General features: G+C 46.4%; 1 protein-coding gene across 1 annotated transcript in view; it reads left to right on the top strand.

Moving 5' to 3' along the window:
• Positions 1 to 7,961: 7,961 nt before the first annotated feature.
• The window catches only part of Sntb2 (syntrophin beta 2), a 75,914-nt gene continuing 68,525 nt past the window's right edge, over positions 7,962 to 15,350 (top strand). Inside the window, exon 1 of the mRNA XM_075977098.1 lies at positions 7,962 to 8,573. Within this exon, the coding sequence (XP_075833213.1) occupies positions 8,054 to 8,573 (520 nt within the window). The 5' untranslated portion in view covers positions 7,962 to 8,053. The remainder of the gene's footprint in view (positions 8,574 to 15,350) is intronic.

Raw genomic sequence — 15,350 nt, 5'->3', positions numbered from 1 at the left:
ACTTGAGTTCTACAGAAAAATTTTGACCAGAGACTGGTCTAGACATGGTCTTTTTTGCCAACACGACTCAGATGGTTTAATAACTCATTTCTCCCATATAGTGGCAGGTAATCTGATCCTTTGCCATGGAAATAACAAAACATAGACTTAGACTAAGAATAACTAAAACTTTGGAATATGGAATACTGAAAGTTAGAAAACATCCAGTTCAGGAGTTTTAGTAAGCTTATTTTTTGGCATCAAAACTTTGCTCAGGCCAGGCATGGTTGTCCACCTGAAGGTAGGAAAAAGAAAATCCTGGATTCAAGGCCAGCTTCTGCTGCTCCTAGAGATTGGCCTGTTTCTGACAGTTGGGTGTTAGAATTTTTTCCCTTTAATGTGTCATCATGCAAACGATTCCCCAAAGACATCCATGATCCTGTTTTGTTTTTTTTATAAGTTGTAGGCATATTAAAGAGTTCCACAATAGCCCTGAATGGAGTATAACAAAGGTTTATTCGGGGACAAAACTCACAGCAAAGGTAGAGATCCACAGTTCTCTGTGTGCCCTGGAAGCTGAGAACCAAATCCAGCAGGAAAAAAAAAGGGCCAAGCACACTTTTCATCTGCACTTATAGTGCCTCAGATCACGCCCGAAATGGGCCGGTATCTAAAAGGCTCTTCTTGGCTGAAGGAGTTCCCACAGCACCAAGTGCTTAAAAATCCAGTAAACTTTAGATTTATCTTAGGAGTGTTTTGCATGCATGTGTGTCTATGCCACATGCGGTTCAGTGTCTATGGAAGCCCGAAGAGGGTTTTGGAGGCCCTGGACTTAGAGTTACAGGCAGCTGTGTGCTGTCATGTGGCTGCTGAGAATTGAACCTGGGTCTTTTGGAAGAGCAGCGGTGCTCTTTATTCTCTCTAGCCCCACGATCCTGTTTTAATTTCATTTTCCCATGATGCCATTCTATTTGCCTTGACAAATACCTTGGAAGACAACTTAAAGGAGGAAAGGTTTCTTGTGGCCCACAGTTTTCAGTCCTTGGTCCGCTGGTTCCACTGCGGGGGTCCTGTGAGGAGGTAGAGCATCATGCAGGTTCATGAGCAAAAAATATTCACCTCATAATGACCAGGAAGCAAGAAGAGAGGGAGAAAGTCAAAGGATGTCATGCCCCAGTGACTTCCATCCCAGTTCACTGAAGAATCTCATTCCCATCACACCATAGGCACCACTAGCTGTGGTGGTACATTTCTGTGCTTATCCTCCCAGTACTCAGGCGCTGGAGATGATGAGTCCGAGGTCATCCTCAGCATTATGGCGAGTTCAAAGCCAGCCAGGACTATTGAGTACCCTGTTTTAAAACACGTTGGGGCTGGCAGGATGACTCAGGTAGAGGTGCTGATGGACAGACTGGATGACAGGAGGAGTTCAACCCCTTGGGCACACGATGGAAGGAGAGAAGCAACTCTCATGTTTGTCCTCTGGCTCCCACTTGTGTGCTGTGGTATGCGTATGCCCCCCAAATAAACAAGTCAAACTTTAAAGATGTAAAAAACCAAAAAGTCCAGTGACAGGCAAATATCACAAGTTCAAGGCCAGGAGGGGTGGCTACACAGTGAGTGCTAGCTTGATTCTGGCTTTTTCTTGTTGTTGTTGGATTTTTTTGTTTGGTTTTGAAATAGGCACTCACTGTGTGCCCAGGCTGGCCTCAGACCTGCTAAGATTCACCTGCCTTGCAGGTGCTGAGTTTAAAGGCATGTGTGACTATACCCTCCTGGTTTTCATTTTGGGGTGCATTTTTTTTAACCAAAAAAGTAAGCCATCAAGATAGCTCAAGAGACAGGTAGTGGTGGAGAATGCCTTTAATCCCCTGCAGAGAGTCAGGCAAATCTCTGAGAGGTGGAGGCCAAGCTGGTGTACAGGGTGAGTTCTAGAACAGCCAAGGCTACACAAAGAAACCCTGTCTTGAAAAAAAAAATGCCCAGGAGGTAAAATATATATCACACATGTTGACTCAGTGGCTGCTGGGGAAAGAGAGAACTTACTGAGTTACGGACTGTGAAGTGTGTGAGGCACTGAAAATGGTTAGGACTGATGAGGAGGGGAAAGTGGACATTTATTTTTAGATCTTATTTGAATTTCATGGCAAATTATGTAATTTCCATAATTGTCAATAAAAAGCACTGGTGATTTTCCATAACTAAGTGGATTCAACGAAACTAAATTGCTCAGCCTGTCCTTGCTAATATTTTCCTATAAAGAAAGTCACAGTTACAAAACTGTCCCCAGCTGCTTCCCATTGGGAATGTGGTTAGCAGATGTGGGTTTTCACAGTCCTGAGGCAGGAGATAGTTAATCCATTTTTGTGGGTTTCAGATGGCTAGTGATTTATCTTGGTGGGATGAATCTTTAAAAAATGTGCCTGCATTGGCTAAAGCGTCTTTCTCTTAGTGTGTTTGTATTGGAGAAGAAATAGATTGTAGAACAGTTCTAGCGAGGGCAAAGTAAAACTACCTTAAAGGGGACACTGACCTCACTGTCTTCCGAGGAACAGTTCTGTGTCGATGTTAAGATGATATTTTTACAAGCTCATTTCTCCCTTGGCGACTTCCTTGATAGTGCTTAGGTTACTTTCTTGCGGCTTTTGTTCTCCCCCACCCCATTGGGGGAAGTGACCTTCAGGCTTGCTGAAAAAGCTGTGATTTCGCCTGGGGCCCTCCTTTCTGGTGAAATTACACAACACTCAAGCCTTGGAAAGCAGCCCCAGATCCACTAATTCTTTTCTTTGACGGCTCTTGGCAAAGTGTGTTTCCTTCCAGCCCGTGTAGCTTTATACCAGATCTGTTTGTCACCAAAATTAATTTGGCCATTTGTCCTTTATGTCTAGAATCAAACAGTGCTGTGGCAAACTCATTCCTCAAGAAAGGAGAAACTCCAGGCAGAGCTCTGAGTTTGAGGCCAGCCTGATCTACAGAGTGAGTTCCAGGACAGGCTCCAAAGTTACACAGAGAAACCCAGTCTAAAAAAAACAAAAGAAGAGCTGGAGAGATGGCCCAGTGGTTAAGAGCACTGGCTCCTCATCCAGGAGATCTGGGTTCAATTCCCAGCACCCAAATGGCAGCTCACAACTGTCTGTAATTCCAAAACCTGATACCCTCGTGCAGGCAAAAACACCAATACACATTAAATAAATATATTTTAAAAAGGAGTTTCTCCACCACAGATTTTATCGTTTGCCACTGCTGAAGGCTAACAGGTAACAACTGGTGTTTTTTAATGTGGCTCTATATACTTCACCTCTTAACCCTCCAAGTGCCACAAGAGACAGAAGTAATCTGAATTGTTTTGAAAAAGATACTAAGGTTCATGACCTCATCCCCCTTTGACCGTTGTATAGTTAGTAAGTGACCAAACTGGGTTTTGGTTTTGGTTTGTTTTTTGAGATAGTCTCGCCACGTAGAGGCTAGCCTGGAACTCGGAAACTAAACTGGTCTTGAACTCAGAGATCTGCCCGTCTTTGCTTCTAGAGTGCTAGGATTAGAGGAATATGTCACCACCCGGTCCAAACTGGTCTTCAAATTCTTAATCACCAAGCTCTGCACACTCATTAGGTTCTGAAGCAGCATACAGTCAGAGCCTGACTTGAATTAGGATGGAATTACAGAACCCAAGGAGCTACTGACATTCCCGCATTTTGTAGTAATGAGCGCTGCGTGTTCTGAGAGTAGTAGATAACAGTTGCTAGCAGAGAAGGGCTATTCATATTGGTGACAGGAATGAAAGGTTGCAGGAATTACCTCAGCCGTTTCCTCTTTTAGAGGTAGGTAAAATAATAGGCTTGCCACAAGAATTCTCTAAGCTCGTCTCCCTGTCCTTAGGAAGCAAGGGAACAGATGTGTAATCTATGTCAGATTTCATGATCCCCAGTGAGTAGATTTCACCGACTGCTTGAGGTTTCCTAGATGGTAATTTTCACCCTGCAAGGAACCCATAACTTCCATAGGGATTATTCGAAAAGATGACAGCACAGGAAACACGGATGCCAATCAGTCGCCTGTTGAATGAGTTTCCTCTCTGCAAGGCAGTATTTTTCAAATAGTGGGGAGCAAAAATAATTGATAGGTAGTCTTTGCTTTCCTGGAAGATATAACTTAGGCATTCCAACCTAGGCATAGAATTACATTGTTCAAAGGAAAAGTCCCAACGAATTAGGGAGTCACAGAAAGCTGGAATGAGGTCTTGCTGGGCGGGAAAGAAGTTCAAAGGTACCAGAAGTATTCGGGTGGGAATGTGAGGGGCATCACTGGACGGTACTGGCTGGGTGAGTGTCTGAGCTGCAGGCAGTGCTAAAAGAATATGGAAAAGCAGCTATGAAGATGAACTTTATGTTGGAAGCAGGAAACAATTCAAGGTCATTCTTGGCTACACAGCAAATTTGGAGCTAGCTTAGGTTGCATTGTCTGGGGGCAGGGGACATAGGGGCTGGAGAGGTGGCCCAGTAGGTAAAGTTCTTGCTGCATAAATATGAGAACATGAGTTTGGATCTCTTAACCCAAACTAAGCACAGTGGGGCGGCTCATGCCTGTGATCCCAGGGCTCCTATAGCAAGATGGGGGGCAGAAACAAGAACCTCTGGAAGCTCATGGCCGGCTAAGCTAGCTTGGTATACACAGCAGTGAAGAAGAAACCTGTCCCAGAACATGATGGGAAGAGGACTGACAACCTGAGGGTTTTCTCTACCGCTGTGTGTGCCATGTCTTCTGTGTTATGCACATACATACTATACACACACACACTCACACTATACTCTAAATAGGTAGAGACAAAAGGGTTCAATGCCAAACAGGCCTATGAGGAGAGGTCTAGGCAAAAGACACTATTTCGAAATAATTTTTTTTAAAGGGAATACTCCCAAGTAATCTCTTACCTTCCCTGTTCCCAGGTTTAAATATTTTGTTATATAACTTGCTATCTTACATAAGTGTCCTCACCAATAATTTGTGACTTCCTCTAACTCTATTGACGAAAAGTCCTTCATACTCTTGGAAAGAATTTCCGGCACTTCCCTTTTGCTAAGAAAGGTGTCCTCGATTGCCTAAGCCCCTGATGATCACATATGCAAAAGTGTTAAAATTGGTGCTCAGACCCGGAGGAATCAGCTGCCAAATGCTCTCTAACAAGCAAAAATTTCACATAACTCAGGCCTCTAGGGGCTCTGGCGCAGCTGGAGTGAAGCCAGAAATGCCTGTGACTGCAGGTGCACTCGGGCACACTGGGACCTGCTGGAACAACAAGCCAGCTTTACTGCAGTTGATTTAGGAGAAGGCCAGGGGCTGAGCTTTCGCTGACATTTGCAGCTTGGAAAATGGTGCCCCATGCACTGCAGAGACCTGTCGGAACGATCTTTTTCTTTTGATAAAAAGATACATTTCTCATTTTGAATTTTTTATTCACGCAGGCTCTGAATGCTTAGCATCTGCAAACGACTCATTGGAGTTTGTCTGCACGTGGACACGCTTCGATAGAGTTGTGCGTGGACAACTTCGGCTCGTCAAAACGTGCCCTGAGCAATCCTTTGAACCTCCTCTTTCAGGGAAATTGGTGTACATTCCCCCCATCTCTTCCCAGATGAAAGCATGGGAACTTTACATCAACTGTTGAAGAAAGTCAGAGGGTATCTTGGTCCCAACAATTTTGTTGAGAACTTACCTTCTCAGTAGCATCGTTTCCGGACTTTTTAATTTTTTAATTTTTTTTTAAGACATGGTCTTGCTGGGCAGTGGTGGTGCCCGCCTTAATCCCACCACTTGGGAGGCAAAGGCAGGCAGATCTCTGTGAGTTCGAGGTCAGCCTGATCTAAAAAGCGAGTTCTAGGACAGCTAGGGCTACACAGAGAAATCTTCTCCCAAAGGAGAGAGAGAGAGAGAGAGAGAGAGAGAGAGAGAGAGAGAGAGAGAAGAGAGAGAGACATGGCCTTACTGTGTTTGTCCCAGCTGACCTGGAACTTGCTTCTATCTTAGCATCCTGAGTACCTGAGTCCTGGGATTTCAGGTGTGAGTCACAATTCCTGGCCAAATCCTCCTTTTTGAGGTATGAGGTGGATAGTAAACCGAACACTGAACCAGATGTGTCTTCTCTTGGTTTTTGATTGTGTACTCTGTTATGTCAGATTCTTTAAGCTGGAATCTTCTTCATTCAGTTCTTCTCCCCTATGGAGCTGGAGCTGGGAGAAACAGTGGATTGTAGTCTTTGGTTATTGGCTCTACAATTAGACAAAATCACAAACTCTTTAAATAACAAATCTTTATACAGTTTCTGGGATGTTCATCTACATATACTCAAAAAAAAAATGGAATCCAGACAATTGGCGAGCCTACAAAATCAAGACCAAACTTTTCAGGATTTGGTTATATGAAGCTTTTCACACATACTATCCCTTCCTGGGGAACGAGCATAGATGGTTAATTTTTTGTGTTCATGAGACTGGGCTACAGATGCCTGGACAGACAGCTGTAAAACATTTTTGGGTGTGTCTGTGGTTTCTGGAAGAAATCATTTGCCTGGTGACCTGAGTAAAGAAGACTGTCCTCACCAGTGTGAACAGACATTATCCAGCCAGGTGAGAACTACACGGAACAGTAAGGCACAAGGTAAATTCACTCTGAAAACTGGGCCACACTCCTGGTTTTCCACAGGACTGGGCCGGCTGTTTTACTTAGTAGCTTTCCACTCCCGTCCCCTCCTCAGGCCTCCTCCAGTCTTCTGACGTCTTCAGACTCCTACTATTGGCTCCTCTGGTTCTCAGGTCTCTGGGTTTGAACCCAAAGGATATCAACTAACTTTTCTGGGACGGCAAATGGCAGGTTGTGGAATTTAGACTCCATAATCGCGTGGCTAATTCTGCACAATCTACTTTAACTATATATTCATCGGTGTTTCTCTGAGGAACTCTAAAACATCACTATACTGTAAATGTCTTTTCTCCTGCACACTGAGGCTTCCCAGGCTTAAGAAGACATGGTCCCCTCTAATTACAGGCAAGTAAAGAGGTGATGAAAGAAGGATGGAGACATCAGGGCCATAGTGGCACAAGCCTTTAATCCCAGCACTTGGGAGGCAGAGGCAGGAGGATCTCTGTGAGTTCGAGGCCAGCCTGGTCTACAAGGTGAGTTCCATTCCAGTACAGCCAGGGCAGTTACACGGAGAAACCTGGTCTCAAAAAAAGCGAAAACGACAGCAACAAAAAGAACTCTGGCTGCTCTCCCAGAGGACCGGGCTCAGTTCCCCTGGTAGCTCACAACTGTCTAACTCCAGTTCCAGGATCTCTGATGCCCATATACATAAAATTAATTTAAAAAAGTGACAAAGCCTTGGATTTATGCCTTTGGACCCACATTCACTTGTGTTGCATCCTCTGTACTATCCTCCTCCACCATCGACTCTGTGCTACTCACCCAAGGCTAACCAAATACTCTTCTTATCCTGTCCTTAGGAACGTTTGTACAGTACAGTCTTTTAACCACAGAGAATCGCACCTAGTTAGCTGCCTCTATTTTTCTTTCCCACTAGACCACAAGCTCTCTCAGCTGCGGTGCATTTTGTTCAGCCTGTCTCCAGGGCCTTAAAAGGAGCCTCAGCACACCTCTGTGCGCTTAGAGCTTTTGCCAAGAACCAATCAATGCATGAATGAATGAGCCGCCCGGCCCCGCAGGGTCGCAAAGTGCCTCTCCAGCCTGACTTTGCTCTTCGTGTCCGGGCAGCTCTCGTAGAAGTCAGGAGTTCGAAGGGGTCACGGAGAACCCACGCGAAGGACTCTGAGGAGCCTCGCTGCGCTAGCTGCTGCCCACCTATCGAGAGCTTTCCGCGACCGGGACAACTTCACCTCCCTCCCGGAAGCCGCCTCGCCGGCCTTCCCCCGCCCCTCCGGAAGGTGGGCGTGGCCCTCATGAATAATGAATCGCCGGGGGGAGGGGAGGGGTCCGCCCCCCTCGGGCGGGAAGGGGGAAGCGCCGAGGCTGCCTGACTGGAATCCCGGGAGCTGCAGCGACGGCGGCCGCGGGAGCAGTGCCGGCCATGGCGGTGTGGACGCGGGCCACCAAAGCGGGACTGGTGGAGCTGCTTCTAAGGGAGCGCTGGGTGCGGGTGGTGGCCGAACTCAGCGGCGAGAGCCTGAGCCTGACGGGTGACGCCGCGGCGGGCGAGCCCGAGCCGCCAGCTGCCGCCTTCAACGGTCTCCCGAACGGCGGCGGCAGCGACTCGCTGCCCGGGAGTCCGAACCGCGGCCTGGGGCCGCCCAGCCCTCCCGCACCGCCTCGCGACCCCGCGGGGGAAGCGGGCGCCTCGCCGCCCGTGCGTCGAGTGCGAGTGGTGAAGCAGGAGGCGGGCGGCCTGGGCATCAGCATCAAGGGCGGCCGCGAGAACCGGATGCCGATCCTCATCTCCAAGATCTTCCCGGGGCTGGCGGCCGATCAGAGCCGGGCGCTGCGGCTGGGCGACGCCATCCTGTCGGTGAACGGCACCGACCTGCGCCAGGCCACCCACGACCAGGCCGTGCAGGCGCTGAAGCGCGCGGGCAAGGAGGTGCTGCTGGAGGGTGAGCGGGGCCGGGCGGGCGGCGACGGGCTGCGGGCGGCGGCGGTGGCTGGGCTCGCCAGCGCGCACTTTTGTTTCTGCCACCCTGACTCCTGTGCGGGGCGAGCCGGTTCCCTCCGCTTCAGCCACCAGACCTCTTCTGCTGGGGCTCTGGAGTGTGGAAAAACTGATGCTCGCGCCCTGCGTGGAGAAAGTTGGGCAGTCTCCGAAGTGTGGCTTTGCCGCCCCTCAGCGAGACTTAGCGGAGATTTGGGGGTGGGGTAGGGGAGCAGCAGGCGCGTGCGAAGCTCACCCCTCTTGCAGGATAAGCTGACACTAAGTACTAACTACGGGGAGGGCGATCGGGGAGGGGGAGTGCTGTAGTCTCCTTTTTGCCTGCTGAGAAGCGTCGGTTGGGCGCTTTCTCCAGTCACCCGGCGCTCCCGGGGCAGGCGGGTCTATTAAATTCATCCACACCGATGCCAGCAGTTTGCTTGGGCAAACCACCAAAGCACTGGTTAATTTATGGGAATTTAACCCATCATTGGCTCTCAACAATAACCAGAGGAGATCATAGCACTTCATGGAAGGCAGAGAGCTGAAACAGCAAGTTTGTGTGGTTAATGAGCCTTGTTTAACAGTGGAGGCTCACGTGTTGGAGCATTTTACTGCCAACTAGAGTTTCGACCCTTTTGCAAGAGACTAGTGCCAGCTTCCTACCGCTCGCAGGCGTGCTGCCTCAAGACCAGTAGGCATTTTATAAGAATCCAGAAACCGTACCATCTAACCAGTTGTTCTTTACCTTCGATGTAAATGTGATCCGTGTGCTGTGTTTCATATGAATTGATGCAACTGAAATAGAATTAAATCTCATCTCCAAAGACTCGTGCATGTTGAAGATGATGGAGTATTGTAGATGAAAAGCCAGTTGCTTGCTTTAGAAATAATTGCACGTCGAGCTTCATTTCCTCAGTTGAGTCAGTCATTCCAGGGGCATTTATTGCTGCTAGCTGTATAATAGAGAATATGAAAGGTGCTGTCCCCGTCTTATCTCTGTGTGGGGAAATGATAGGGAGCGCAAAACAACTTCTTAGGAGGAAAAACATTAAATACTTGATTTCGTAATACAAACTATGAGGGGCTAAAGGATTACAAATTTAAGAAGTCATGGTAGTTCACACCTTTAATTCCAGCACTCAAGAGGCAGAAGCAGGCGGATCCTCTGAGTGGGAGGCCAGCCTGGTCTACATAATGAGTTCCAGGCCAGCTACTTCTACACAGTGGTGCCTCCCCACCCCCCCAAAAAAAAACAAAACAAGAGAGTATTTGATGGAAATGAGCTTAGTCCAGGCTTCCAGAGGAGCCAGATTTTGAGCCAGATTACAGATTCAAGGAAGTGATGATCTTAAATGTGCGGAGATGAGTCAGAAAGGGGAAGGATTAGCCAGGCGGTGGTGGCCCACGCCTTTAATCCCAGCACTCGGGAGGCAGAGGCTGGCGGATCTCTGTGAGTTCGAGACCAGCCTGGTCTACAGAGCTAGTTCCAGGACAGGCTCCAAAGCCACAGAGAAACCCTGTCTCGAAACCCCCCCCCCCAAAAAAAAAAGAAAGAAAGAAAGGGGAAGGATTACTGGTAGGAGAACCAAAGGGAAGGATTGGGGTTGGGTAGAAAATCATCAAATAAGAAGCCCTAAGTATATAACTTGACAAAATCATTTTCATCTTTTTATTTATTGTTGTTGACCTGGAATTCACAGAGATTGGTCTGCTTCTACCTTCCAAGTGCTAAGATTAAAGGCAAGTTACACCATGCCCAGCTTGTGTGTGTGTGTGTGTGTGTGTGTGTGTGTGTGTGTGTGTGTGTGTGAGTGAATGGGAGGGGAGGGAACCTGACCTCAAAAAGGTCATCTCACTGTCTCAGCCTCATGAGTGTTGGGATTTACAGGCATGTACCTCCATATCCAATTCAGTTTTCACTTAAAATTGTTTTAGATTATTATTTTTACATAGAAGTGTTCTGCCTACCTGTCTGTGCCCCATGTACATCCCTTGGAGGCTAGAAGAGAGTGTCAGATGCCCTGGGACTAGAGTTATCCATTGCGGGTAATGGGAATCAAATTTAAGTCCTCTGTAAGAGTGGCCAATGTACTTCGGGGCAGTGGTGGTGCATGCCTTTAATCCCACCACTCGGGAGGCAAGAGCCTAGAGGAGGAATCTCTTGAGTTCGAGGCATGCCTGATCTACAAGACCTAGTTCCAGGACAGGCACCAAAGCTACAGAGAAAACTCTATCTCAAAAAAAAAAAAAAAAAAGAGCGGCCAGTTTACCTGCCGAGCCATCTCTCCATTTATTTATTTATTTTTAGGCAGGGTTTCTCTATGTAGCATTGGAGCTACATAGGGAAACCTGTAACTCGCTCTGTAAACCAGGCTGATCTCGAACTCAGAGAGATCCGCCCGCCTCTGCCTGCTGAGTGCTGGCACTAAAGGTGTGTACCGCCAGCACAGGGCACCATCTCTCCTTTTTATAAATTTGTGATACTTGGGGAAAAATAGCTTATAAAGAAATAACATGGGCCAGGTGATGGTGGCATACCCTTAAATCCCAGAGGCAGGTGGAAATTTGAGTTCCAGGACAGCCAGAGCTACACAGAGAAACTCTGTCTTGAAAAACCAAACAGAAAGAAGTAACATGGGCCTGGAGAGATGGCTGAGTGGCTGAGACCCTGTCCTCTTTGTCAGAGAAGCCCAGTTCAGTACCCAGCATGCACATCAGATGGCTCCCAACCACCTGGAACTCTAGTTCCAGGGCATCTGACACTTTGTCTTCCAAGGGTACCTGAACACACATGCACATGCCCACACACAGACATGTATACTTAATTGAAGACTGTAAAAAATTTGTGATTTTTTAAAAGTGCTCTAATTGTGAAATTGCAGTGCCCCACTTTTACAATGTCTTATTTATAAGTCTTGTTTAGGTAGGGCCAGACACTGCCCAGAAATTAGTGTTGATGAAAGGAGTAAAGTACAGCACAGTTTGCATAGGTTTGTAAGAATAAAGTACCTTGACACTGGTCTAGGTGAGTATTCGGGTGTAAATTTTTAGAGCCAGAATATTGAATTTCGTGGTATGCAGTAGTGATGGATAGACAGTTCAACTCTTCATGCCATATTAAAATGCAAAACAAAAGGTTTTTGTTTACCAGTGGCTTGAACCTGGTATTATTCATAGCTGTAAAATGACAGCCGTCTAGTAAATTCTTCCCAGTATTCATTAGTTCAGTCATAGGCCTTATGTGCCTTTAGAAACAGGTTTACAGATGGTGGCATAGTAACATTTATTGAAAGCCTTTTTACCTAGCCTTGTTTTCAAATTTTGTGTAAGACAAGCAGTTTTTGTCTATATAGGTGTGGGTAAGTCAGTATGGTGAGTTTGTGGTGTTCCCTTTTTAAAACAAAGAATGTAAAAATAAAATTGCTCAATACTACATCCCTAGAAGAGTCATTTAGTGAGCCAGCTAAACTATTTAAAATGGAGAGGTGGTGCCTCCTCCAGACAGGCTTTTCCCTTCCTTAAGTCAGAGTTTCATGTAGCTATGCTCTCTCTCCTCAGACATATAACTGGTGAGTTTGATCTTGAGTTTGTGTTCCTCCTGCCTCCACTTCCAAACGGCCACAGTTATAGGCCTGTGCTAACATGCTTGGCCACTCTTCTCAGGGTGCTGCTCCATGTGCATAATCCCCACACTGGAGGGGTGGGCCATGACAGCCTAGGGAGTATGGAATGGGGGACATTACTCCTCCGTTAGATGCCTGAAGCCTTGCCTTGACGTAGCATAATAATATTCTTTTCGTGGTGTGGGCAGGAATTTCAGGCATATTTTTGCCACCCACATGTCAACAGCAGCCTTAGTGTCTGGTTGCGTGAGGTTAGAGAATGGAACTAAAGGATTCTTTTTTTAATCTTGGAGAGGTGAAGGGATTGTTCCTCCAGTCTCTTGTCAAACATTTACTCAGCTCCTTTTCTCTTACCCTCCCCAGTCTCAAGGGGAAAGGCCTGTTAGTTATTTTATTTATTTATTTTTTTGTCAGATCATTATGTAGCTCTGACTGGCCTGGAACTCCCTGTGTAGACCAGGATGGCCTTGGACTTAGATCTGCCTGCCTCTGCATATACCACCATGCCCAGCTTCATATTTCTTCATTAATCTCTTAAAGAACAACCAAATCAAACAAACTGTAGTCAGACACCACTACCACCACCCCTTTCATTCTGGATTTTTTGAGTGGGGTCTCCTGTAGCTAGCCTGGCCTTGAATAGCCAGGGATGACCTTGAATTCCTCCTGGTTTATCTTCTACTTTGCAAGACATTTCTGACAGAGGCTCCTTCATGCTAAATATACCCTCTAAAAATTATAATAATTAATTATAATGGAACAGTAATTTAAACTTCTTGTTTTTGTTTGTTTGGTTTGGGGGGGGCGGCAGAGAGTGTTTTTTTCTGTGTTCCTTGCTGTCCTGGAACTCACTCTGTAGAGCAGGCTGACCTCAAACTCCATATTCGCCTCCCTCTGTCTCCCCAGTGCAGGATTAAGGGTGTGGTACACCACCGCTGGGCTCAGTCATGAAACTTCTAAGAACATTTTCCAGGAACCATAACCAAGCTATAATTTAGGTCTCAATTGATAACTTCAACTGCTAACTTTCTACCATACATTACGTTCTGGGTGAAGGTTACTAGACTTTTCCATCAAAATGTCTTTGTTCATGATGGTGAGATGTAGCTCGTGGCTAAGAGAACATTCTGTAGTTTGGAGCTGATGTTAAAGAACCAGTTAGTGCCGGGCAGTGGTGGCGCACGCCTTTAATCCCAGCACTCGGGAGGCAGAGGCAGGCGGATCTCTGTGAGTTCGAGACCAGCCTGGTCTACAAGAGCTAGTTCCAGGACAGGCTCCAAAACCACAGAGAAACCCTGTCTCGAAAAACCAAAAAAAAAAAAAAAAAATGAACCAGTTAGTGTTCTCGACTTGATCAGTACATTGTGCTAACCAAACAAAAAATAATGCCCTATCTATGAGGGGCTTTTCACATAGACAGGGTTTTTCTTTGTAGTCCTGGCTGTCTTGGAATTCCCTCTGTAGTCCAGATTTTCCTCTAACTCAGAAGTCCTGCCTGCCTCAACCTCCCGAGTGCTGGGATTAGAGGCATGCACCAGCACCGCCTGTTTTTTCGTTTGTTCTCCATATGGCCCTTTAAAGTAGGGTGTTTATTTTTGTTGTGCAGCTAACTAAACTGAGGTTCACAAAGAATATCTTTTGACTTGGTAGGGGAGTATTGATGGGGAGATTTTGTTTTCTTTAGGCAAAATTCCTTCCCTTGAATTGCTGTTGTTTTAATTTATTTTTATTTTATGTGCATTGGTGTTTTGACATGGGTGTTGGGTTACCTGAAACTGGAGTTATAGACAGTTGTGAACTGTCATGTGGGTGCTGGGAACTGAATCCAGGTCCTCTGGAAGAGCAGTCAGTGCTCTTAACTGCTGAGCCATCTCTTTGGCACCCCCCCACCCTGCCTGAATTCTTTTAAAGATTTATTTAAGTGTATGTGTACATGCAGCATGGAACATGTGTAGAGGTCAGATGGCATCTTATGGGAGTTAGTTCTCTTCTTCACCATGTAGGCCAGAGATTGAACTCAGGTTGTCAGGGTTGGTGACAAGCACCCCTACCCACTGAGGTACCTTACTGACTTTTCCCAGGAATTTTAAAAGCTGAAGTCTATTCTGCAAAATAAGGAGCAAGCAGTCCATGACATTAAATGAGATGGTTGAGGTACCTAACAGCCTAGTGGTGGAAAGGGAGTAAAACCTATTCCAGTGCCTTCTCTTCTCTACAGTCCACTTACAAACTGGCTCCCCTGTCTCCGTGTCCTGAGCCGTTTGTGTGCAAAAGTAGCTGAAGATTATTCTTGGCATCAAAGAATGTAATGCAGTTGCGAGAACTAGGTGTGCTGGCACATGCCTGATCTGAGCAATCAGGAGGCTGAGGTGGGGGATTGCAAATATAAGACCTGCCTAAGGCCATATAAGCAAGATTCTGCCTTTAAAGGAAAAATAAGTTGGGGAAGCAGAAGGCTATCAGTTAGAGAATAATTGCTAAAATGTGTAATCTGCTGAGGTTTCTCTGAAGTGAGTAATCAGTTGGGGGATGTATACTTGAATGTGACTTGTGGAGGGAAGGGGAATTTGATCTCAGGCTTGACGTCCAGACAGCTTCTTTGGAGATGGAAGTCAATCCAAGTTGAGAGAGTAGTTTGAACAAAAGCCAAATGAACATGACATGTAGTAGGAAACAGTAGAGAGCTGACCAGTACAGACCCACGGGAAGAAAGTAAAACCAGTTAGGTTTATGCAAGACTTTGAAAGAGCCAGAGGAACTGGATCTTTTTTGTGTTGTCACTCAGCATTTAACAGGTACCCATAGCAAACAAGGTAAGTGGTAGATGCTAGGAATTCCAGATTGGGAGTGGTCCCTACCCTTTAGGCTAATAAGGGACAATTATAGCTTGGGATAAATACTTTCACAGGGGCAAGACTCTGCCGTGGAAAGAGGTAGATGTGTAAAGGAGACAACATGGAGGTCATAAGAAAGCTGGGGTTGTGCTCATGTGTGCAGACACACATTCCTTCACAAAGCATAACCAAGTGGTCGTTTTGAGACAAGATCTTGTGCAGCCCAGCCTTGATCCTGCTGCTTCAGTCTCCTGACTGAGATTACATCCTGGAGTTAACACATGA

The sequence above is a fragment of the Microtus pennsylvanicus genome, chromosome 6 (genome assembly GCF_037038515.1).
Source record: "Microtus pennsylvanicus isolate mMicPen1 chromosome 6, mMicPen1.hap1, whole genome shotgun sequence".
In the NCBI taxonomy this organism is placed as follows: domain Eukaryota; kingdom Metazoa; phylum Chordata; class Mammalia; order Rodentia; family Cricetidae; genus Microtus; species Microtus pennsylvanicus.
The sequence above is the reverse complement of the archived record's forward strand: the minus strand, read 5'-3'. Positions and strand labels throughout refer to the sequence as shown.